At 44.1% G+C, this 26362-nt stretch overlaps 2 protein-coding genes across 9 annotated transcripts in view; one reads left to right on the forward strand and one right to left on the reverse strand.

The window, feature by feature from the left end:
- The window catches only part of LOC131276066 (NUT family member 1-like), a 75204-nt gene that overhangs the window by 43554 nt on the left and 5288 nt on the right, over window positions 1-26362 (forward strand). For 2 of the 8 annotated variants that reach the window (XM_071212265.1, XM_071212268.1), the window contains 6 exons: window positions 156-277; window positions 7338-7820; window positions 8305-8511; window positions 9091-9321; window positions 14160-14287; window positions 15258-15392. Coding sequence is in view for 1 of the 8 variants with exons in the window: in XM_071212269.1 (XP_071068370.1) it covers window positions 156-277; window positions 8305-8438; window positions 9091-9132 (298 nt within the window). In the remaining 7 variants the exon portion in view is untranslated. Of the gene's footprint in view, window positions 1-155; window positions 278-535; window positions 1448-7337; window positions 7821-8304; window positions 8512-9090; window positions 9372-14159; window positions 14433-15257; window positions 15393-26362 lie in introns of those variants that run through there. The other 6 variants (XM_071212267.1, XM_071212266.1, XR_011647589.1 and 3 more) reach the window with 6 other exon arrangements.
- Window positions 960-4780, reverse strand: LOC131276124 (NUT family member 2G-like). Its single transcript, XM_071212270.1, has 5 exons — window positions 4689-4780; window positions 3290-3429; window positions 2512-2804; window positions 2067-2183; window positions 960-1733 (listed from the first exon to the last, which is right to left on the reverse strand). The coding sequence occupies exons 1-5, from the start codon at window positions 4778-4780 to the stop codon at window positions 960-962; spliced, it is 1416 nt and encodes a 471-aa protein (XP_071068371.1).

Consider the following 26362-nt stretch of genomic DNA (forward strand, 5'->3'; position numbering starts at 1 on the left):
TCCCTATATCGTATTGCATGCATATATATTTTGATGGACTTGTGAATCTTCTTTTGGCCCACATCCTTTTTCTGTCCTTATTAGCATTAAGAAATAGGCCAACTCTAATTATACATTTAGTAATCCTGAGTCTTAATGTGCTATCTCCTCTATAGAGGCGGAAATATACAGATTCATGGCCCTAGGAAGCAGGCTCGGGGGTGTCTACTCAAACCAACCACAACACATGGCCTGCACTTGCTGAGGACCATGGAAGCTCCAATGTCTACATCCTTAGGTAAGGAAAGCACAGGAACACTCGGGGAAGGTGTTGACTCACATATCAATTATAGAAAATTAGCTGATATTCCAGAAACCAAAACTGTAGAAGAGCAACTTTCCATGAGGAAAGTATTAGGAGTTACAGATAATATCCTGGTGGCCATCCAATGATGGCCACCCACAATGGAGCCAGGCCTTGTGAGAAGGCATAAGGAAAGACACTAATGGGCACTTGTCACTTAACAGGAAGACCGTGACATTTCTCTTTTCCCAGGAGCAGGCTGAAAGAATATAGACTGAAGCAGGAGGACAGAACTAGGTCAGTCACCTGTGGATCCACCAAGACTGCAGCCATCCGTATCCCTCCACCTTCAACATCCCACCATCCCTGAAGTAGCAATGTTGGACAAATACAATATTGCAGAACGGAGAGCATTTTAAATCAAAACTAACTTTATATACATTTTCAATAAAACGCCCAAAACTACCACTCCTCCTCCCCTACCAAGGGTATCATATTAATTTTGGAAAGCCTTTGAAGGCCCTCACTGTCCTCCCCACAGTCTCTAGAACTTCCAAGGAGTAACAGTAGGACCAGGAAGCTGCATGTAGAGTCATTTGGTTAAAGCAAGAGGAAATCTACTGTGGGGGTCCACAATGGCAGGTCTTCTTTGTGGAGAGATTGGTCCCACTGCTCCCTATACTCCACAGCGGGGCTTCTTCTTTCTAGGATCCAGATGTTGGTCACACCTTCTTTTTCGAGACTGAGAGGATTGGCTTGCACCCAGCACCAACATTTGCCTGCCAGGAGCCCCAAAGTCATCTATGAGGTGGGATTTTCTTCCAGCAGAAGATGGACCTTCAACTAAAGCCGTGTTTGGAGACTTGGCATCAGGATGAGGAGTTTGACTGTGACCTCTTTTCAGAGACGATACAGACAGGGATTCTCCATGTGCTCTCCTGATTCCAGAGGTGTGATGGCCTGAGTGAGCGAGGGGACTCTTGACAAGTCCCCATGGCAGCAGCTGATGTGGCAGTTTCAAGAAGAATGCAAGGCTGGGGAGCTCCTCATCCTCCTCTTCATTGGACCCATCTGTGGGCTTGGATTTGGTACTTATAGGAAAGGTTTCTTGCAGAGGCACCTCATCTCTGCTTCCGAATCTAAGGGAAGAGTGTCTTTGGTGTTGGTGATGGTAAGACATTTGTTTCTTTATGATTTGTGGATCGTCTTGACTCCTTGGAGAGACAGCAATGTCTTTAGGGGGATCCAGGCTGTTGTCTGCTCTGCCATCCCAGTGTAGGGCACCAGTACTAACTTGAATCCCTAGAAGTTGGCCATGCTCAGCTTTACTCTCTGCACCATTGCTAGACTTGCATGTGGAAGGAACTCTGTCCAGTTCAGGTTTATCATAACTTGGAGGTGCTTCCAAAACCTCTACATCTTTCAAGGGCAGCAGACGCTTCTCAGCCAGCTGTGGTCAAGGAAATAGAGAATTAATGACTGCAGATGTTTCTCACATGAGGTGGCTGAATGTGTGGCAAAGATGACTGCACTTGGCCAGAAGGCAGGTAGGTTTTGTATACATATATTATAGCTTATTCTGCCCATCTTCCTATGCACAATTCCCAAACTTGCAGTCCTACCCACACCTACCCCGTACCTCTCCATAATTTCCTTCCTACTGGTTCTCCATTTACCCCCACACCTTCCGCAGTTTTTCTCCAGGAGCCATGCCACCCAAGACAGCATGTTAGACAAGGTCATGTGGATTACATGTTGTGAGGCCCTCCCACCCTTGGTTTACCTGGGTGGGCGTGAGTCCTTCCTCTTGCTGCAGCTCCTCTGTTAGGGACAAGAAGTCTACATGTGCTCCTGGGGAAAGCAATTCTGCTAGGAATCGAGGGTGAATGACAGCCTCCACCTGGGAACAGTAATAAAAGGAGATTGAGCACCCTAGAGAAAGAGCCACCTGTCGGTTTTGGAAGCAGGAGGGAAAGCATTGACACGGCACCCCAATCTGCAATCTGTGGATGCTTGGGATGATGAGCACAACCAGCTACACATAGAGACACTCACACATGCACGCACACACAAAGACTTAAATACACATACATGTACCCACTCCACACTGCTCAGGAGATAAGGAATAGACACAAGTTTCAACAGATTGGGAAAGAAGCACAGACCTGAAATGCTGACAGTGCTAAAACTAAGGACTCTGCTAGACACCTCACCTAAAATCCACCCACCTTGGTGATGAAGTCTTCCTCTGCACACAGCTGGTGGATGTAGTTGAGGAGATCCGGGTCTGCATAGATTCCATCACATTCCTGCTGTCCATGTCCTTCCTCTTCCGATTTTCCATCTTCCCCCTCGGAGGCTGAGTGCAAAGGCCCCACCAGCCCATCCATGAGGTCAGTGTACTCTTTTACGGCTTCAGGTGGGATCTCCTTGGGGGCCTTTGTCTTCAGAGCCCGCTGCTGTCTGCGTTGCCTCTGCCTGGAAACCTTGGCCTTGGGCCCTGACTTTTTTGGATTGGACACTAAAGGTAGAGGCAGAGGTCAAGAAGTAAGAGTGGAATGAATCTCCAGCTTTTATTTTCCAACCATATCTTGGTGAGAGTAATATTTTAGGTATAGAAAATGCTTCCACTTGGTTCAGGCTAATCTGAAACTACATGAACATTTATAGGATAAAGTTTAAAAGATGAATGACCTTAGATAAAGTTTCTGTTCAAGAAAAAGAGGAACTTGTGATCCTGAAAGCTATCCCTTCCTCCACCCCCTAATCATCAGGAATATTATATAAATGTGTCCCTTTTGACATTCAAGATGAGAGTGCAGTTATGACAGCTGACAAAATTGACCTAGCCCATGACAAAGGGTAACTGAGAAACTAGGTTCTCGATGGGTTTCTCCTTTGGAAACACAGAAGGCAAATCTTGAAAGGAATGCAGCTCATGAGTTCTATTGCCTTCTCTCAGTCCCCTTTGCACCTAGTCTTCTGTTGGAATGTGATGAGCCATACCTGGCTTCTGGCCTTCCATAGTGCCTGGGGGCACCTGTGGATGAAGATTTGGAGGGGCTGGAGGTGGAGGGCACTGGAAACCATTCTTCTCCTCCAACATCTGAATCTGCCTGTCTTCTTCAATTTCAAACTCCTTGAACCTAGCATGGGAGGAAGGCACAAGCAGTGTTGACAGCATAGCCTGGCCCACTGATTGCCTACAAAAGGAGATCAGCAGCAACAATAGGGGAAACTAAGTGTCTTGGGAGGGATATCAAGGTCTTGGATAAGTGCTTTTCCAAGAGGGGTTTTGCTCCTGGCAGTACAACCACAGTTTGGGGGTACTTCATGAGGTCCCCACATCACCCATTCACCTACAGCAAAACTCATCATCACTTAAGGGGAATGTGAAAGAAATGAATCAATTTGGTTCTGGGCAGATTTTGAAAGTTGAGTGTACAGGTTGTAATTGCTAGACTATACACTGTCTTAACTAGGATCTAGTGGGCTTCAACAATCTTGATGTAGGTTCTTGAATTAAATTAGTCAGTGTGTTCCATGACAGGATGACAAAGGTGGCCATCATCCCCAAGTCAAGGATGTCATAGCAAAAACTAGACAGATGAGCTGACAGTGATTGCATGCTGGGATCTGGGATGTTAATATTATAAGTAAAGGAGGGATCAGTGCCCAGATCTAAGAATCCTAGAGCCTTGGAACAGTAAACCAAATGAAGACATGGGGTGCAGAAATGCTTGGAAAGAAAGTAGAAGGAAACATTATGGAAGGGATTCAATTTCCAATGCTGTCCTTTTTATTTTATTTTTTGTCATTGCTTTGTGTTTTAGCCAAGAGTTTAACATGCAGTTGAACAACTTGTTCACAGGATATCTGAGATCCTGGCTTCCCCTAACCAACCTCCTCCACCTCTAACTCATCTGGAATGACAGAGAACCACTTGGACATTATCTCATGAGGAGAGGTGGGCCCAAAGTCCTGTGCCAATAGGCTCCTGCTGCCCAGACACCCAGACAGGTAGAAACATGCCTTATCAAGCATGTCACCCCTGCAAAGTACCTACAACCTAGAGGCTACAGCCTACAATCCTAGAGGATCTGTAGGAATTACCCTCAACCCCATCCTAAGACCTTCAATTTCATGACATCTGCAGACCCAATATCAGAGAAGGGTTGAGCATCCTATGAAAGAAAGGTGAAAACCTGCCCAGTACTAAAGGTGAAAGTGACGGCACAGAGGAGTTGGTCCATCAGTATCCAGGGAATAGTGACCTAGTTGACACCCCCTCTCTAAGTATCCCTTCTATTGACCAGCAACAAAGCAAGACCCCTGCCTGGCTTTGTCCTCCCCAATCACACCCAGCCACAAAACCTCGCAATTTAACAAGGATCCTTGGACTCACTTTGCTGCCATCTCGTAGTAGATCATCCGATCAAAGTTGCTTGTTTGCTGCCACTCCTGCACGGCTCTCTGCAGTCCCTCGTCCAGGCTCATGGTAGGCTTCCGACGGGCCAGTGACCGAAGCACTGGGCTAAAATTCCCCGTGTCAGTAACATTCTACATGCACCTTCTCCCACCCCTTCCTGATACTACCCAGCCAGCATCACCTGAACCCCATCACATCTATCCACCATTTGTCCCTTCATGATCTCCTTTCTATGTGTACCCTGTGATTTTAAGTGCATCTGCCGTTTACGATCCCTGACTGAATATTGAATATCAATACAAGGATTCATTTCTGAAAGTCCAGCTCAGTGAAATGATTGTTTTGGAATCTCTGACTTCCCTTTGTAGCTTCAATGGCACTGTGTAGTGAATGCACTGGGAGAACACGTTAAAAGGAGATTCCGGGCCTATTCCCAGGGGTCAAAAGCTAAGTAAACAACTTCCCAGGTGACTATTAGGTGATTAGTGCTTTGGAAAACAGAGCATCAGAATACGAAGAGGAGTTAATATGCAAAGCCAAGGGTTGTTAAAGCCCATGCCCATGGACAGCCATGGGCTGCCTCAAGATACAGAAGGTCATGCTGCTGCCTGCATTGGAGAGTTTGCTCCAAGAGTGCTCAAGAATGTGGGAGAATCATTAAGACTCTTAAGCTGGAAATTTGGGGGACTTCCTTGAATTTCTTTCCTGGGGCAGGAGATATTTTTGGGAGTTCAAAAATTGAAAAGCATTGTGTAAATAAAAAATAAGTGTCCTGTTATTTGATATAGGCTCTATTGCCATTGACACATAATTTTACTGGGGGCAGTGCAGAGCAGAGACAGCTGGCAGTTCAGGGTGTGAAAATAATATCATCACGGTTTCTGTCTCACAGTCACAACAGCCCATGGTCTTGGGCCACATTGCTAATCATTCATTCACACTCTTTAGTTAGGGTAGTTTTGCCTTTTGTGAGCTCTTTTGCTCTTCTTGTCCTTTCAAAATCTTACAATGATAATATAACAATTTTAAAAACTAAGAATTATAATAATAAGGAAAAAGACTAGTTATCATGTAATGTAGGAAAGCATGAGAAGTTGTGTCTATGAAGTACTTTGTCTATTAGCTCATGTAACCGTCTCAGCAATACTCTGAAATAAATGGAATAAACCCTTACAGGTAAGGTTACCAAGTGAGGTAATCTCTCCAGGATTACAAATCGAGTTGGAGCCAAGTGCTTCACAACTCTACAGTTTTTGCCACCTCCCAGTTCTAACTGGAAATCTCCAGAACAATGTGTGTGGGGGCAAAACTAGAGTTATTTGCCTGATCTCTGTGGATTTTGCTTTCTCTGGACAACACATGCTCAAATCTAGTGCTGGAAGGTAGAGTGCAAGGGGAAGAGTGTGGTGTTTGTAGTCACACCTCAATTCAAATCATGGCTCCTCACTCGATCACAGGACAACTCTCTGATTGTTAGTTTTTATGTCAATGGTTACTAGGATAATGATACCAAAGTAGAGAATGGCTGGACCCCCAACAGAGGGAGGTATCACTTGAGATAAGACACCTGAAAATCAGTCATAAACCAGGGATAGATCTTCTCTCATCATGACCTACTGTCAAGAAACTCTGGAGACATTAACCTGGGGTATCCATCCCTAGTCCTCTGTATCCGAATGGTGCAAAACAGTCAAATGTGTCTCCAAGAGGAGGCCACTCACATGAGAAAGCAGGAAAGAGCTTCAGCATCAGGACTTAGGGGAATGTGCCTCCGGGCCAGGGACTTGAAGCACTGCCAACATCGGAAGTTCTGGTAAACACTCTTGGGGTTCCAGGAGTCATCCTTGGACTGGGTGGAGGGAGGACCTCTCTCCATGGAGGCCCCCTGTGGCCTGAAGAAAGCATTCCCTGGAGGGATCCTGGGGGCCAACTGGGCAGCTGGTGGTGGAGCTTGAGGAGGAAGGCCTGGGGTCCAGCCTCCCTCAGCAGACTGGATGCACCCCACAGCTGAGGCTGGGATCAAGGGCTCCAGAGCAGAGGCCCTCAAGGTCCCAGGAGGGGCATGCTGAGCACCCCCACGGAGGTTCCTTGGGTCACTTGAAGTGTGGGGCATCTGAGGAAGGACAAAGGGGTGAGTAGGAGGGGTCTCTGCTGGTCCCCCTAGTTTTCTGATTTGAATAATGATCTTCTCAGCTCCAGTCCCACTGGGGACAAGGCCCCCCTTTCCTGTCACCAACTGTGGCCTGGGGAAAGCAGGCGGCTGCAGAGAGCTGCCAGGAAGGAAAGATGGGGGTAGGTGCTGCCCCCAGGGAGGTGGGGGTGGTGGGCCAGGAATGGGTGAAGGGATTGGCAGGGCAGTGCCAGGATACAGGGAGACTCCAGAGTTCATGGTCTTGTCCGGTCCCAGCACTGGAGAGGCTGTAGAGACAAGGAAATGGGTGGATTTAGAGGCCACAATGGCAACACTCTTGAGGCTCTCAGGAGCTGTCCTTTACTCCTTAGGAAATTGAGAGCTGGAAAAATGCTTATTAAAAATTTCTTCACCTACGCAGCTCTGGAACTAACCAGACATAACTAAGATAGTTTTCTCTTAATCCAATCTTAATAGTTACTCTTTGTTCTTAGCTCCCAAAAGGACATCAACCAGACCTTCCCAGTTCTGCATACAGGAATAAGAAGAATAAAATATCGACTGAAGGCAAAACCAGAGAATAGCATCAGAAGCACCAATATCTGAATCTAAACTGTCACTGATAAATCACTAAAACCGGAACAACGGTTATGAGTTTAACGTGCTTGAGGACTGGGAAATTGCAGTTATCCTCCTCACAAGACCCCTGGAAGTCCTAAAGTCATCACTTGCTTCTTGTTTTTGACTTGCTTTTCTTTACACCTCTCCCCTGGTTTTTTCCCTATACAAATTCAAGTTCCCATTCTCACTTTCATCTGGTTTTGGGAAGATTCTCCCAGTTCCTTGCTTGTGCATTTGCAATACATCACCTTCTCACTGAGAGACGTGTTTCTCCTTTGTGGTGCTGGAACAGGCATGCCGTTCTGTTGGAATGGCCATGCATACGTCACGAGGATCGGAGCTATGAATTTCAAAAAGTGAGCAGGCACATAGGTGGAGGAAATTCAGAATAGCACCTGTCCCTCTAGTGATTTTAAGTTCTAGAACTCCAGATCAGGGTTTTCTCATAAGAGAACTTGATCCCATTCAGTGAGGCTCCCAGACCTCTGAGTGCTAAGGAGAAAGAAGCACGTGCTATCAGGACAGCCCCTCTCTGAGGAAATCACTACCAGAAATTCAGCCAGACTCAATATTTGGTGAAGGCATTCAGTCTGCCTCTTGACCAAAGAGCTGGTGTCAAGGAATGCTTTGGAAAAAATGTCCCTCAGCATGCTCACGAGCAGATAAGGGATGTTCTTTTGGGTAAGTTCTAGGCAGCACAAGGGCGTTATGAAGGTGGTAAATTCTTAAGATTACGTTCTGCATCGCCTCTTCAGACCGTTACCAATACTATTACTTCTAGTACTATTAGTGATAGAGTAAAATAGACCTAATTGTATCTCTTCTCCTTCCCCTCTTCAGAAAGAAACCACCCTTCATTGAGTGTTTTACTGAAAACAAATACCAGCCACTATCTATTCCATGACCATGAAGTATTTACGGACTATGAGCAACATCTTCACCTCAACTTTAAAATGAAGAGCCGAGGGTTCACCGTGAGTAATTAGAGAAGATGAATTGGTTGAACATCTGAGTTTACATAGTTTAAGGAAACGTCATAAAATCCAGGTAAACCCAATCTCTAAAACTAGCTGAAGTTACCACAAGTGCCCTGGAAACATTGAGTCAGAGAAAACATTTGCCAGGAGTGAAAGCAAAAGGCCTCTGGGCTGGTAGGAGCTTAGAGGCTCTGGGCTGGGACAGTTAGAGTAACTTCCAGGCGGCCTCACAGACAGGATATTTCACTGCTGACTTGGCCACGATGAACTCTACCGAAAAGTTTTTTTGCGTTAGACCATTGCTTCTAACTGTCCCCACAGGATGTCATTTCCTCCAGGTCATATTCTTCCCAGAAAATCATAAATTCCCAGGTGCCTGAAGTAATGACAAAGGGTGGAGACAAGCCTCTCTACACTACCACACCACGTAAACACGCTACCATTTAATACACTTGTTATGTGGCTTTTTTCTAGAGAGAAACTCTTCCTGCATCCAAACTTTCTCATACCTATTGTAGCCCTCTCACATATCTAGATCTACCTCTAAGGAGATCCCTTCCTCAACTCTAAGTCTTGGCTTTCCAACCTACCCCACCAACTCCCAGGTGAGAGGTTCTTGGTGGAGTCCAGTGATTTCTCCTTCCTCTAGATTCATCTCAAATCTTGTTCCAAGAAGATGGGTCAAATTTGAATTTCTATGGATTTGAGGGATATCAGGGACCCTGATAACACAGCACCTTATCCTAAGTGCTTACCTTTTGAAGTTACCTTGGTACACTTGGACACTGACCACCGCTATCTGACAACCTCTAGCAGAGATTCAATTCTACGCCCTGAGAGTGAACCGCTGCCAACAGATTCTCAGGAATCCACGGAAAAGGTGGGGAAGTTTGAATCTCAACAGGACTAGAACGGAGCACTCAGACATTCTACAGGGGGGAGGGGCAGAGGGCAGGTGGGCTTGAAGTGGGGGAGGGTAGAACGTCATCCAGGACTCTGACAGGGGAAATTGCAGGTGGTCCCTTCAAAGTATAATGGGACAGCACAATTATGATGGACTCTGTTAGTGCAATTTATTGATTCTTCCTAATTCATAGCACAAAGACTTCTTCCTAGGTCTATACTTAAATTATTTATAAAAAAACATTGGTTTGTGCTGGAAAGCCCCTCCACATCAAAGAACTCCACGCTTGTAGGCTGACAGGAGAAATCGATGCTTTTTTCTCATTAATCGGTTGTTAAGTATTTAAAATTTACAATATTTCAATGATTTTGATTGTTTTTAACAGGTAAACATTGCATGGTGTGAAAGTCAAATTTTGCACAATGGAAAATGTAGTGAGAAGCCTTCCACCCACCCACTTCCCCTGGCATCCCAGTCCACATCACCAGAGGACACTTATGTTTTTGCTCCTTTCGCATCTTTCCAGGAAAATATCATGCAACTAAAAGCAAACACGTTGTAAATTCGTTATAAACATTTTATGTTTATTTCTGATTATAAACAGTATATACAAGGGTATATATATGTTATCTAGTGTCAGTTTTACTGCAATTACTGTCTTTTGGCTGGTAGCTTGTTTTCAACTCTTCTTTCTTTGGCATATGCTACAAGGAGAAGTTCTTCAATTAATAAAACCTCTAAAATATCCCTAAGAATAATATTCCCAGTTTTAGCAAATAAAAAAATAAACCGCAGTAAATTGTGAAATTCAGTAAACAATGAATTATATTCTAGCATAAGTATGTCTCAAATTGTATATGACATATATGCTAATACACATTGTTTTTATGAGATTTAAGTTTAACTTGGTGTCCTCTATTTCATCTGGCAATGCTACATAAGAACTGGAACCCATTACGTTGTTAATGGTTACCCCATAAAGAAAAAGAAAGCACTGAACCTACAGTAAAGACAACTGAATTTGTATCTATGCTCCACCCAAACACACGATTTTTATATTTCCACTGAATAAGAGAACAGTCACAGCAAGTATTACAAAGTCTGGAGTTTTATTCTACCTCATTGCTAAGAAGCCTGCTAAGAATTTTGCCTCAAGTTTAAGGGCTCAAGATAGCCGTGAACTAGTTTCTGGACTCAGATGATCAAATGTCCTGATGAAAGCTATCAGAAACATCACCTTCAAACAAAATCTTACTGGGTCCACATTGGCTGTATATATTAAATAAGCTCACAAAAAAATCTCCTAATATGGGAAAAGTCCTAGGACACAACCAGCAATGGAGTTCAGAGGAAGCATAGCTTTGAAGGAGTTTCCAGAACCCAAATACTTTGCCAGGATTGTTCTATAAGGAACCTTGCCTCTGAATAGGATAAAGGGCAAATTCTTTGAAAGGCCATGAACCAGAAGAAAACAAATGCAGCCAAGGCATGCATGAGCAATCCTTCCAATCTGAGGACACTGTCCTAGGCTAGACCTCTTCTAAAATACTTCACGGAGGACCCTATCTCAGTGCATGGGACTGTCCTCCACATCTGTCAGTCCAAAATTGTGAGTGGTCCTTTCCCACATGCTTTCTCCCAGAGGCAGGGAAGGCTGTTCGGGTTCCTGCAGAGGAGGCATGGCCTGAACACCCCTGACAGAGCCTTATGAGTCTCCACCTCCAGCCTCTCCTCCATGCCCCTCCCAGGACCTGGTCCCTGCAGGACCTGGCAGCTTGGCGCTTGTGCACGTGGCTGTGGGGGTGGGGCTCTGTCACGTGTTCTCTGGTCCTCCAACCGCCCCTGATGTCAGTTGGGAACCGGTTCCAGAAGGGAAACGCATGCGCACAGGGAGGAGGGCCAGTCCATAACTGTGAACCCCAGGGTCTGGGGGGAGGGGTTGTCCCATCACCCTAGTCCCACCACTTCCACCTGCTTTTCTATGTCAGTTGTGTAAAAAGTAAAGGTGAAGGGTGCGCCAACCCATGGCTTCCTAGTGGTGTCTCTGGGCTCAGCGCTGTGTGTGCTCCTGTGAATCAGGAGCTGCTCCCTAAGCCTGTGGCCCTGCGCTCACTTGTCCCTTCCACTGTGGGGGGAGCACCTGTACTGCGGGAGGGAGGAGCGCTGCAGACCAGACCAGCTGCATTTGTTCAACTAGATGGTATAGAGTTAAATTAACTTTAAAGTGTTAATAATGTGACCTAAGTCTGTATCCGCTACATTGTGATAATACAAAAAATGAGGGAAAATATTTCAGTATATAAAATACATTCTATTGAGGAAAGAGGGAACACTAAAAAGTAAGGGCAATTCCAGCATCTCTTGGTTATTTCACTATATTACTTTTTAAGGTAGAAATATTAACCAGTGTTCAGGATGAAAGCATTATTTTATGACGAACATGAGAGTCTTTGCTTCATGGAATAATAAACCGTTTTTCAAGGTCTGGTGTCAATTGTGATGGATTTTCAGGCACAGGATATATATAATAGGTATAAGATTTGGGCAAAAATGGACAAAAGTTTGTGAGAATCAAATGACCAAGTGCAATTTACAAAAGATAATGTATATTTTCTAACTATTTGTAAAATTTGTGCTGCACATACAGTATGCTATTAAATGATTGAAATGTATTCTCTATGTTTATATATATACCCACACAATTATTTTAGAGAGAGTTGGTTCACAGTGTTAAACCTGGCTACATACCACTACATTCATAACTGGGGCTTTAATTACTTTTGTGATTGTATCCAGGAGCTGAGTTCCTCCGGGTGGAAGTGTGTTTCGTGGAGTTGTTAGCAGGTCAGTTAGTGTATTTGAGGAATGAAAGATGTTTTGAACCTGATTGTGGGTATGCAGAGAAGAGGTTGATTGTGTATCTGAAAATTGTGATAGTCTACCCATGTATTGGTGGGCCTCTTATGGACTGTAGAAATTCAGGGAGTGTGAGCTCTATTGTGCATGTATTTTGGAACTGTGTTCATATGAATTGAAAGTTTGACACTCGTATTTGCATTTCGTAGGCTGGTTGGAATGTGATAGATACCTTGAAATCTGTGAATCAGTGGTGTCTGTGTGGATATTTGGTGTTAAGTGGAGGACCTGACTATTTCTTCAGTGAGTCTGAGGCTTTGGGTTCTTGCATCCTGTCAGATGCAGTGCATGTATATCAAGGAATTGGTGTTATGTATTTGCAGTTTGAGGCTATGGAAACATTATATGTTGTGAGGGCTTTCCCCATGACTCTTTGGGATTTTTGTGTGTTTAAGTTTGGAATTGCCTCTGCATATGGACATGGGCAGTGATAGGGAACATGTCAGTATATTAGTTGATAGGGACGCTGTATCTTCTGTATATCGGTTGGATGTGTGGGATCCCTGAAATGTACTCAGGGTACGTTGAGTGGTGATGTATATTTGGGTGACTTTCAGGAGTTGTGTGTAGATATTTTGGTGTTGAAGGGAAACTGTATAATAGTGTATGAAGCTGGCAGATGTGTATGTTCAGATGGAAGGATTGTTGTGTTTCATGTGCCTGTTCTGGAAGAACCTGGAGATATTTTGATGATCATTAGCAAGTGTAGGGACTAAGTAAATGCAGGAGCTGTATCTGTATTTGGTGATACAGGGTGGTATTTGTTCATATTTGTATTGTCTAGGGGAATTGTGGGTAAAATTGAGGCATGTGGTACATTTTATGTGTAATGAGCGTGTATTCTGGGTCACAGTGATTTGGATGTATATTTCCCAGTATTTATTGAAGCTTTCAGTAGAGAGATTTTAGTATGTCTTGTGGTCACTTAGTATGAGTATATATATCTCATTGAATGGTGGGGCTGTGTGTTTATACATGGAAGTGAACACCTTAGTGTGCTTGAGCTGATCTCACAAATCCCACACCACGGTTTTGCTTAAACAGCATCTGTTGGTCTCTCCTTTGAGACTGGAAGTCCAGGTCAAAGTGTGGGGAAACCTTGCTTCCTCTGAAAGCCTGTAACATTCTGATGCACCTTCGGGGAATCCTTGCAGCTCCTTGGATTGTTTCTCAGTCTCTGGCCAGTTGGTGATATCCTTTCCTTCCTAGTTTCTGTGACTTCTTGCTTCTCTTCCTAAGGCCTACAGTGACGAGGAGCAGGACCCACCCACAATTTTAGATGGGCCACGCATGACCTGAAAATGAAAACCAGAGGAAATCCTGTTAAGACTGGGTTGACAGCCAGAGGAAAATGGATTAAGATTAAACACAGGCCTAAATTGCAGTACCTAATTCAATCTGCCACAGTGGGGTGATTGTATGTATTGGAAGTAGGTCTAAAATTTCGAGTTGTGGGAGTGGGGGTATCTAAAACCCCCACATAACAACCACAGAGACACAATGTGGGGAGAGACAGAGGGTGTGCCTTGACCTGGAAGGATGGAGCATGTACTGAAAGCTGCAGACCCCAGCCTGGCATTGCTGCCCCCATGTTGGCTGTGCAGATAGAGGCCTGGAGGCAACAGCCCTCAACCTGGGGGCAGGACAAGTCTTACCCTCCTCTTCCCATCTCAGGTCTTCACTGAGTGGCCCTTATGGCCAGGCTCCCTGATGTCCCAGACTCTTCTACTCTCCAAAGCCTGGTGACAGGCCCTTTTCCCTTCAAATTCTGCACCAGGGCATGGGGTCACACGGGCCCTGCAGTAACGCATTGGTAAGGTCTGAGGAGACTCTGAAGGTTATTTTGCCACCACTGGGAAACTGCTCCTAAAAGGAAGTCTTTCTGATTTCTGCTGCAGGAATGTGGGACTGAAGGTGGAGGTTGTGTTTCAAGAGCCAATGAAGGAGGCCTAGGACCTGCAGATGTGGAAAGCAGAGCATGCTACTTGGAGCCCAGACAAGCGCTGATGGAGGCCAGGAATCAGGGGTGAGGTCAGAACAAGGTTTGGCTCTGCAGTAGGAGGTGGAGAGAGCATGTGAGTGATGAGATGACCCCCAACCCCAAGCCTAAAGACACGCACACCTCCCCTTTTCCCAGCCTCACCTTCTGGCTGCTGCTTCCTCAGGCAGGAAGCCCTGTGGTATCATCAGCCCGGAGCTTACCAGTCTAGGTTCTGGCTGCAGGCCAAGTTCCCTGCTTACGCGTCCTTCCATCAGCAAATATGTCTTAATATGATGGCCCCAGATGAGAAGTGGGTATTAAAGCAAGCCCAGTATCCCATCATTGGGTGTCTAGACACCATAAAGTTCAGAAACCTGCTCAAACATTGGGACAGATGTGGCTGGAGGCAGCCCTAGCATGAAGTAGCCATGGCATCAGGGGAAGCAGCAGCAGGAGATCAGAGAATCCTCTGGGTGAGGAAACTGCTGCCCCTGTTGAGAGGGGTCACCTGGAAAAGGCCTTGATGGAGAGGTCCTGACCTTTGAAGGCCAGCATTGTTGGAGGTAGCTCCATCCCAGGGAGGTACGTGAGGTGTCCTTCCTGTAGTGGGTGACTTCTCTGCATCCTGTCCTTCCCCAGCTTCAGGGAACACAATCAAGAGGGAGCCTGGGGTCAGGGCTAGAGCAGAGCCTCTGCTTCCAGAAAGCCTGGATCCAGTTTGGTTCCCACATGTGGATTCCATGCCCTTTGTGACTGTTTCAATAGTCTCCCCCCCTGAGCCAGGTCTCACTTTTTTGTGAAATGAGGATAACACTGCTAGCTCTGTAGAGCTGTAAATATTGTACTTAGTAGATTAGATTTTTAGGAGCTGTGATTGGCATATTGTGAGTTCTCATAAAAATGTTCCTTCTTACTTTTCCTAGGTAGAACACAACTGCCCAGTCCCCTAATGCACTCCACTCTGATTCCAAACAAAATTAATTACAAAACCCTCTATGTGATTTCGATCCTCTAGCACTGGGACCTGACCCATTCAGCTCTGAAATCTGCACAGCAGCCTTCACAGTGTTTGCACAAAGGACGCCTCAAAGAATCGTTTGCTGAATAAGGATTAGATGACCTGAGAATGTGTTTTTAGCTGCCTTCCAGGGTAAGAGTGCAGTAAGATGCAGTAACAGTCTCTTCCCCAAGTGTACACCTTGGTGAGTTAGAAATCACAGCTACCTGTGGCAGAAGGCAAAATGACAGAGTGCTTCCCTCCAGGCCTCCTTGCCCTTCCCCTTGTCACACTGCAGCGCCTCCCGCTCTGTCTCTGGGACCTGGTTCTGGGACTTGCCCTTGCACATCAGTCAGTGACAGGTACATGCGCTCATGCTCTCCTCCTGAGGGTGAGATGTGGACCAGACTGCTTTTCTATAGTCAACCCTGACATGTGAAGGAGCCTAGATCAGAGGAGAACTTCCAGAAGAGCCAAGCTGCAAACTCCCACCCTCAGACACCTGAGGGAAATCTACACCTATGGCTGTAATCAATTGAGCTTTGCAGTAGTTTGTTTATCTGCACTATTGTGGCAATGGATGAGTGGTATACCTGGAAAATATCTTGAACCTCAGTGCCCAGGTGCAGATATCCCAGGAAGAGGATTCCAGTGTAGGGTAAATATTTTATGGGAGGAAATTGACTCTCTCCTTGAGCATTCAATTCTTCTCTTACATTTTCAATCAAGGGCTTTTTGTTAACACTCAACCTTATTTTCATTCCCCAGTTTCTATCTGCAGAGTCCACTAGGATTATAGCACTAAATCTCATTTCTGAGTGTACATTTCAGAAACTCAGTCTGCATGTGAGTCCAGACTAGATATTTGTGTATATCTGGTTTCCTGCACTATTATGTAAGACCTGCATGAGGCATCTTTACCATGACATTGATGCTCCATAAATAATTGTTGAATGAAGAAATGGGTTATATCTGTTTGAATCTCTAAAATGTAATCAGGAATTCAGAGGTTATTGAACAAGATGGTTAGTAAAGAACCTCTATAAAAAGATAGGTAAATGCGTATGGGCAGAGGGAGTAGTCGAATTGTTACATAGACCCCAAAACTGTCTCAGCTGGCCAGGTGGACTGTGGCTCTAGAAAGTCTGCCATTTCCTCAGTTGAACTGAGTTATGCAGACGTTTCTCACATGCTTCCATCAGGAATGGATTATGAGCCTCCTGGGAAAGGGCGAGACCTGGAGAAAGTGGCTCCTTGTCCTGACAATCTCTGCAGGTGCTGCCATCTAGGCTGTCTCCCACCTACATTCCCATCTACTAGAGACTGGAGGCCTTCCGTGCAGATGCAGAGAGATCTGTGGCCCTTGACACTCTTCACAAAACTCATCCTTTTTTAGGCTCGGAGCCATTTCTTTATATGCTTTATTTTTTTATTGTATTTTCTTGAGGATACATATATTATGAATAATATTACATTTAAAAATATAAGAGGTTCTCAATTACACCAGCCCACACCTCCATGCATTCTGAGTGTGTGTGTGTGTTCTCCAGGTTGTGTGAGATGCTGGTGTGTTTACGGAAATGGGAGATTCTTAGATGGTAAATACATGTATGGGGTGGTGTTGGAGGTTTCTATATATACATGAAGCCTTGTGGGCTGGGTGTCCTAGGGCTGTGGACAATTTATGTGAAAATTCAGGGAGTTTGTAGGTAGATTCTACAGGTTTGGAGAATGTAGGCAGTTCAGGTGAACTCTGGAGTGTGTGTTAATTCACAAGGCTATGTTTACCCTTCTAATGCATGCATTGGAAGACTGGCCATTAGTAATTTGTGGGTATTCACGGAACAAAGCAAGTCCAATGGCCACCTCTGGGTTCATCAGGGAGGAGGTTGTAGAATTTTCTCATCAAAGTCACTGCAGAAAGGAACAGCAAATATTCTGCCTAGCAACACTGTGGACCACTTTGGAAACTTTTGCATATGTGTGTTTTTGGGTGGTTCTGTTTATTTGGAGGGTAAAGGGAGATATCGTATATGTGTCTCTTTGTGAGGTGTGAATTGGGTCTGTGTCTATTCAGAGCATAGGCATTAATATGTGCTCACACTGCCTGGGTGGGAGTTCAGGGCATTTGTTTTTGGTGTGGACCAAATTTGGAGAGGAGTGACTGGATTTTGTGTGGGGGGGCTGGGTTTGTGAAGTTGAACGTATCAGGGCCTATGGGCACATTCTGTTCATAGTTTCTCAAGATGGAGGCTTGTGTGAGTTTGTATTTGGGGTGTGAGGTTATTGTGTCCATTTGGTTGAAAGACGGGGTGTCGTGTGTGAGATTTAGGAGCATGTGGAAAAGTTGCTCTTCGTCTTCAGGTTCTGCGGCATCGTACGTAGGTGTGTGTTCACAGGGCTTGGGAGACTGACTGTTCCTTAAGTACTTGGTAATATCCGAGTTTGTCTTGAATGCATTTGGTTGTTGTCAGAGTCTATGGGATTGATTTGGGGGTTTTGTGAGTTTTGGTGTATTTTTTATGGGATACGAGGATATGTTTACTACTAAGTGCTTGTCTGTCCATGGATGTTTAGAGATTGTGTTTTTGTACTAAAGATTAATTTTTACTGGGAATTCTGGGGTTTATATAAATATATTTTTAAAGTTACATTCAAAATATATGGGGTTCCCATATAGTCCCCACCCCCTCACCCCCCTCCTCCCACATCAACAACCTCTTTCATCGTCATGGCACATTCACTGCACTTGGTGAATACTTTTTGGAGCACTGCTGCACCACATGGACAGTGGTTTACATAGTAGTTTACACTCTCCCACAGTCCACCCAGTGGGCCATGGCAGGACCTACAGTGTCCAGCAACTGTCCATGCAGTACCACCCAGGGAAACTGCCCCCACATCATATCTCTTCTTCCCTCTCCCTACCCTCAGCAGCTACCATGGCCACTTCCTCCACATTAATGCTACATTTTCCTCCATTACTAATCACAAGAGTTCCAGAATAGAATATCAGTAAGTCCACTCTAATGCATACTCTATTCCTCCATCCTGTGGACCCTGGGATGGTTATGTCCACTCCACCTCTATATCGAGAGGGGACTTAGTTCCACATGGTTGATGGATGCAATTCTCCTGCTTGCAGTTGTAGGCCCTCTTGGCTCCCTGGTGTGGTGGTTGACCTTCTTCACCTCCCTGTTTGCTGGCTGGAGTAAGTTCATTAAAAGAGAGGGTAGGAGCTGCAGGTCTATTGAGGCTCAGGGCCTGGCTATCACATGGACAGTCCAGAGATTCAGGTCCCCTGAGTATACACTAAGCCCCAGTGCCAACCACAGGTCAGGTAAAAGTAACAGGATTGGCTTCCGAAAAAAGATCATATCTGAGTTCAACTCCATCCCACTCAGGAACACCAACTCCAAGGTAGGGCCAACAGACATGGCACTGAACTCCATCTGCCACGACCATAGAACCTCTAGGTCTCTGGAGGCCTCAGAAGAACCAATACCTGGGGTTGTATCTGCCCTGGCTGTCTCTGGGACCCTGCTGAGGCATGCATAAGAGTGACCCCTCTGTTGATCTCCTGACTCTGTTTTGGAGACTCATACCCACATAAACTCATATTTTTTTGTACAAGGGACTCCGAGTGTACATTGGAAGTCTGGCAAATATATAATTAGTGTCAGAGATTCTTCAGGCTTCCGTGCATTTTTGTGATTCTTACCATGTATATCCATTAGGCAAGGGAAAGTCTTGCATGTGTCTGGTTGTTTTGGGACTGCGGTTTGTGTGTCTGCAGATTGTGGGTAGATGGTTGCTATGTAGTTGCTGCCACGGGGTGTCTTTTTTGTTTAATATTATTACCATTGAAATAATGGAAATGCTCTAAGAATGATCGAAGTGATGACTGTACAACTTTGTAATTGTATCAAATAGCACTGATTGTATGTTTTGGATTAATTGAATGATGTGTTCATATGTATTAACACAATTGACTCATTTTAAAAATAAGTATTATCAATGTATAATTCCCCACTATATAAATAGAAGTGAAATATGTTTTTCTGAAAACTGCTTTACTATAAGTTAGAGTGCATGTGGAGGAAAGGGATCTCTCATTAACTGATGGTGTGAGTGGAGAATGGTGGAGCCCTTGTGGAGGACAGTTTGGCACTTCCTCAGCTAGCTAACTATAGAACTGCCATTTGCTCCAGCAATCCCACTTCTGGGTATAGAACAGGAAGAATTGAAAGCAGGGGCACAAATGGATCTGTGCACACCAATGCTCATAGCAGCGTTATTCGCTATTGCCAAAAGATAGAATCAACCCAAGTGCACATGAATAGAAGGATGGATAAGCAAAGAGTGGTATATACATACCATGGACCATTCCTGAGGTATAAGAAGCAACGCAGTATTAGCACACAGGATAACCTGGATGAATCTTGAAGACCTCATGTTAAGTGAAGTGGGCCAGGCACTGAAGGGCAAATATTGCATGACCTCACTGTTTTGAATTAAGCAGTTTGAGCAGCCTCATGGAGCGAGTGTCTCCAGGGGACACAAAGGGAATAGGGTTTGTGAGTCTATGCCCATATGTGCAGTAAGTATGATAAGGTGGAAGGGTGTAGTTGTGCAGTGGATGAGGATGACAGTGGTGCAGTGATGATATTGAGATGAGCAGTGCTGCTCTGTGAGTTGGGTAGAGTGGGGGCGTCGGACTATCCATGGGCTGGGAGGAGGGTCATGGGCAGGAACAGATGAACTCTGGGGATTTGTAGATGTGTGGTTAAAACTACAGTGTTGGGAATATTGTTTTAGCAAATATGGCAGGGGAAGATTACTGGTGTAGGTATTGGATGGGAGTGGCATACAGGAGAGGTTGTACCTGGGGCAGGTTTCTCTGGAATATGTAAGTGCTCATCTTGTCATTATGTGTTATCTCAGTGGGTGGAGACCCACACAATAAGCAAGAAAATATTAAATCCCAGTCCGGGGGAGTCATGCTATGTTCTCAAATAGAGTGGCAAGAGTCTCTCGAGAACATAGGCAGTGTCTAATAAAAAGAAAAGAGACAATTATGTCAAGTACTCGATATTATTGCAAGTAATTATGAGTCATACTCTTCAGAAAGTGAAACAGTGGGTACCATAGGTGCTGCGGGTGGGGGAAGAAAGAACAAATAGAAGGAACACAGGACAGTTTTAGGGCATTAGAATTGTTCTGCCTGATCTTGTATAATGGGAGACTCTGGACATTTAGGGTACTAAATAGTAGAAGACTTTAGAAAACAGAAAAATATTTATTATTGTGTTTTGAATTTTGATTCACGATACGAAGAACATTTAATGAATTTGAGTACGTTTTGGTCAAAATATGCCAAAACCCAGAGGCTAAATCACAGAAATATTCCATACACTGAAATAGCCTCATACTAAATTACCTTTTATGCATGCAAAGGATTTTGGTTGATTGATGTTTTAACAGACAGACTTACCCCCTCATTGATTCTCATAATTCACTGGTAGATTCCGGAGGGTTTCTTTGGCTATATGATGATTGTGCACATGATTTCCAAGCTTTAAAACACATTTCTTTTTTTAACTTTTTAATTGCACTTGTAAAGACCTGCATTGCACTGTTGAATAGAAATGGTAATGACTGCTCTTCTTTGTCTTTTTCCTAATGTTAGGGATATGGTGCTAGCATGCCGCTGGTACCTGTAATGTTTGCTCTAATTTCTGTTGGATGTATTTCTTTTAGGTTGTGGAAGGTCTATTGATAATAAGTGGAAACTGTTACCACATGCTATTTTCATCTGTTTGTGTTTTCATGAACATTTTGTTTTGGATGAGTGTTCTGTAAGGATAATATTTTTAAAAATTTCATCAAGCGTATAAGGGATCTGCATATAACTGACCCCTCGCACTCCTACAAGTTTCCCTCTGAGTAGCATCATACAATTGTGTGGTACATTTGTTACAATTGATGAATAAAACATTAAAGCATTACTACTAACCAAGGCCAACAGTTTACACTGCAGTTTACACTTAATTCCAGTGCCTTAAAAATGCCCTATTTTCTACCTAGTATCCCCAGCCCCTCCCCTCAGAACCTCTGCTAAGCACTATCTTTGCATCAGTGTTACATGTTCTTCCATTGTTACAACATTAATGTTTACTTTGTCCATGGTTGCTGACCACCTTAAGTTGGTTCTTCCCTAAACCGTACATTTTGGGGGTTTTTAATGCTCACTCTGTCTCAGATTCAGAAGCGGTTTAGATCTTATGGGACAGATGGAAAGGGCTGTTTTGCTTGCATTTGTAGACACTCTGTTTCACATGGCACTTGTCCTTCATCATCATTTTGTCCGGTGTCTTTGGCAGACCCTTATAAGTGAATCACAACACTGACCTTAGGATTTTGGAGCAAAACCCTGCCATCCTCTGCAGATAACTCCTCCCCTTTTGAGAAACAGCTTTTGGCCTCCTGCTGGGCCTTAGTAGAGACTGAATGCTTAACTATGGGCCATCAAGGTGCCATGAGACCTGAGTTGCCTATCATGAGCTGGGTATTGTCTGACCTACCAAACCATAAAGTCAGGAGGGCACAATAGCACTCCATAATAAAGTGGAAGTGGTATATATGAGAAAGGCTTGAGCAGGTCGTGAAGGCATGAGAAAGGTCTATGGTGAAATAGCCCAAATGCCCATGATCACCACCACTGCCATGCTATTTTCTCCTTCCCAGCCCACAGCTTTGGCCTCTTGGGGAGTCCCTTACAATCATTTGACTGAGGAAGAGAAACCTCAGGCCTGGTTTACAGATGGTTCTGCATGATATGCAGCTACCGCCCAAAAGTGGACAGCTGCAGCATTGCAGCCCCTTTCTGGGACATCGCTGAAGGGCAGTGGTGAGGCAAATCCTCCCAGTGGGCAGAACTTTGAGCAGTGCACCTTTTTCATTTTGCTTGGAAGGAGAAACAGCCAGAGGTGCATTTGTACACTGGTTCATGAAATGTTGCCAATGGCTTGGTTGGATGGTCAGGGACTTGGAAGAAACATGATGGGAAAATTGGTGAGAAGGAGGTCTGGGGAACAGTTATGTGAATTGACCTTTTTCAGTGGGCAAAAAACATGAAAACTTTTTGTCCCATGTTAATGCTCACCAGCGGGTAACTTTAGCAGAGGAAGATTTTAATAATCAAGTGGAAAACATGACCCACTCTGTGGCTAATGCTCAGCCTCTTTCCCCAGCCACTCCTGTCATTGCCCAATGGGCTCATGGAAAAAGTGGCCATGGAGGAAGGGATGGAAGTTATGCATGGGCTCAGCAACACGCACTTCCTCTTACCAAGGCTGACTTGGCTACATCCACTGCTGAGTGCCCAGTCTGCCAGCAGCAGAGACCCACACTCAGCCCCCAATATGGCAACATTCCTTGAGGTGACCAGCCTGACACCTGGTGGCAGGTTGACTATACTGGACTACTTCCACCATGCAAGGGGCAGTGATTTGTTTTAACTGGAATAGACACATACTCTGTACATGAGTTTGCATTTCCTACATGCAATGGCTCTTCCAAATGTACCATCCATGGACTTACCGAATGTCTTATCTACCGCCCTGGCATTGCACACAGCATTGCTTCTGCTCAAGGAACTAATTTCCCAGCAAATGATGTGCGGGAATGGGCACATGCCTATGGAATTCCCTGGTCTTACCATGTTCCCCGAAGCAGCTAGATTGATAGAATGGTGGAGTAGCCTGTCAAAGACTCATTAACAGTGCCAACTAGGTGGCAATACCTTGCACGGCTGGGGCAATGTTCTCCAGGAGGCTGTGTATGCTTTAAATCAGCATCCACTTTATGGTGCTGTTTCTGCCACAACCAGAATCCATGGATCCCAGGAGTCAAGGGGTGGAAATGGGAGTGGCACCACTTGCTCTTACCCCTAGTGACCCACTGAGACAATTTTTGCTCATAAGCTTTTTGCTTCCATAATCTTAGTAGTGATGTTCCCATCCTTACTCCTGGTTTTGGTAATTTAACCCTCTTTTACTTCAGTTGAGCTCAAGATTTGACTATTTTATTGATCTTTTCAACATAATATTGCTTTTTATTGGTTTCCTGGTCTTTCATTGATTTCCTTTCTGATGTTTATTATTTCATTTCTTCTCTTTGCTTTGGACTTAGTTTGCTTTTTTCTACTATCTTAAGATGAAGTTTAACTTACTGATTTGAGGTTCTTATTTTCTGATTTGAGCATTTAAGCAATAATGTTCCCTCTGAGCATTACTATAATATGTTACACGTGTTACTCTCAACCCTATTCATTTCCACTCTATTACAGTTAACCAAATTATATCACTACATACATCAATCATCAGCTCTCATTCTCAACCCTCATTCCATTTCTTAGTAACCCATACTCCAGAGTTTATTTCCACGAGTTTACTCATCCCTGGGAGTCATAAAGCATGCTGGGGGGGAAGCTATTGCATTTATATGCTGAGTTTGGCTTAGAGAGAGGCCACCTTTGAGCACAGGGTGGTTCCCACCAGCTAACTCTTAGGCACCCTACAATAGTAGGCTAAGTTTCAATTTCAAGAGTGAAGGCTCACAAGCATAGCCATCAATATCAAGGGCCCATCAATGGACCATCCTCCTTCACTAGTCATTGCCTCTGTACTTGGGGGATTCTTGCCGTTCCATTACAGAAAGTGGCAGAGCTCCCCACAATGGGAATTTGATATTCTTTCTTTATTGTGTGAATCTCACTCACTGTAAAAATGCCCCATGAACACTAAAATACATTTTATGCCTTATATGCATGCCCAGGTGAGCTTCCTCCCATATATCCCCCACACTGACACCCCACAACAATGATCCTACCCTACCATAGTTGAAACCCTTCTGTGACCCAAAACTTCCTTTAAAATGAAACCAAGGATATCACCAACTATAATTAACAGGAGAATGAAATAATGATAGGTTTAAATGTAAGAAAGAAAATACATAATAATTTAGAGAAATTAAAATTTTAAAATTGGGATTTTAAAAATATACTGAAAAATAATTTTTAAAAACTTTTGTGTGTTTTTCCTTTCATCACTGTAATATATATCTTCCTGCATGTACAGTGATCTTATTTTCTTCCATTACTCCAGTGTCTTTTTTTTTTTTTTTGGTCTTCAAAGAAGTTTTAGGTCACAGTAAAGTCACATACAGAATATAGGTGTATTAGTCAGCGAAGGAGGTGCTGATGCAAAATACTGGAAATCTGCTGGGAAGTATAACGGGTATTTATTTTGGGGTAGGAGTTTACAGATACCAGACCATAAAGTATAAGTTACTTCCCTCACTGAAGTCTATTGCAGCAAGAAGTCTCACAATGTCTGTGAGGGTTTTGGCTTCTGAGTTTCCTATGTTCCTGGGCTTGCTTTTCTCTGGGTTCAAGGTTCCCTCCTGGTGCTGGCTTCCCTTTCCTCTGGGTAATGACTTCCCAGGTCTTCAGCATCAAACTCTAACATCAGAAATCTCGAACTCTGTTCTTCACCATTCCTTTTATCTGTGATTCCCCACCCACCAAGTGGTAGGGACTCAATGCCCTAATGATAATTCAATCATGCCCATGTACAGATCAGATTCCAAGCATAATCCAATATTTCTTTTTGGAATCCATCAATTATTTCAAACTACTACAACAGGGGACTCCCATATAACCATCATCTTTCCCCCTTTACCCCTTCCCATATGACTAACATTTTTATATGTGGATGGTACATATTTTACACCTGATGTACCAATATTGAAATATAGCTACTAAGGGTGGTCCATGGTTTACATTATGGTTTACATTTTGGACCATACATTTTATAAATATTTGATGGAATTAAACATGACCTGTATCCATCATTGCAATATCATGTAGAGCATTTCCATTGCTCCCCAAATGCCCCGTTTCTTCTATTCTTTCCTCCCCTTCCCTTGAGGACCATGGGGGAAACCAGGCTTTACTTCTTGAAGGACAAGATTCAGTAACTTGCAATAACACTGAGGATTTGACACATTGGTCTGTCCTTCCCTATAAGGCACCACCCATACTCTCAAGGGACTCCCACCCATCTGTTTGAAAACATAGCAGGCCTCCCCGCGATGGGAATCCAACAACATCCTGTGGATCTTTACCCATAAAAATGATCTCTTGAACACTCCTGAAAAGCCCGTCCCAGGTATACCTTGCCCCAAATGCCCTTCCATCCAACACACTAAATTAGTAACTCTTCCTTGTAAAATTGACAAAAGAGCATTCCCAACATCGTACTTTTAATCACATCCCTGCCAGTCCCCAGTGTTTACCTGCTACCTTCTTCAGCCATCCCCCAGTTCCAAGGACTGTCTACCTCTCCCTCCCCATCCTACCCCCTGTCAGATCTGCACCAAACCCAATAGTATCACTACACCCGTGCCATGTCATTTCACTGCACAGCTACACATTTCCACGTCATCATAGACTTCACCCATATAGGTTTTGGCTGACAATCTTCTTATCCATTTCTATTTCCTGTACACCTATCTTCCAGACGCTTGTTCTGTGAGTCAGCTCAAATTGCTTAATTTATATCAGTCAGGTCATGAAGTATTTGTCCTTCAAAGCCTGACTTGCTTCACTCAACATAAGATCCTCAAGATTCATCCATGTTGTATTATCCATTGTGTCAGTGCTATAATCTTTCTTCCAGCTGAGCAATATTCCAATGTATGTATGTTCCACATTCTTTTTATCCATTTATCTCTTGATGGGCATTTGGGTTGATTTCAACTTTTGGCAATAGTAAATAATGCCACAATGAACATTGCTGTGTATGTATCTGATGTGTCCTTGCTTTCAGTTCTTCTGGGTATGTATTCAGTAGTGGATTTGCTGTATCATGTGGCAGACCTCTAGTTAGTTTTTTGAGAAATTGTTGAACTATCATCCAAATGACTGCATCATTCTACATTCCCACCAGTAGTGGATGAGGGTTCCCATTCCCCCACATCCTCCCCAATACTTGTCGTCTTCTGTTTTTTTTTTTCATCTATGGTTGCAAGTCTAATGGGTATAAGATAACATCTTGTTG

Source organism: Dasypus novemcinctus, chromosome 26 (genome assembly GCF_030445035.2).
Source record: "Dasypus novemcinctus isolate mDasNov1 chromosome 26, mDasNov1.1.hap2, whole genome shotgun sequence".
NCBI lineage: Eukaryota > Metazoa > Chordata > Mammalia > Cingulata > Dasypodidae > Dasypus > Dasypus novemcinctus.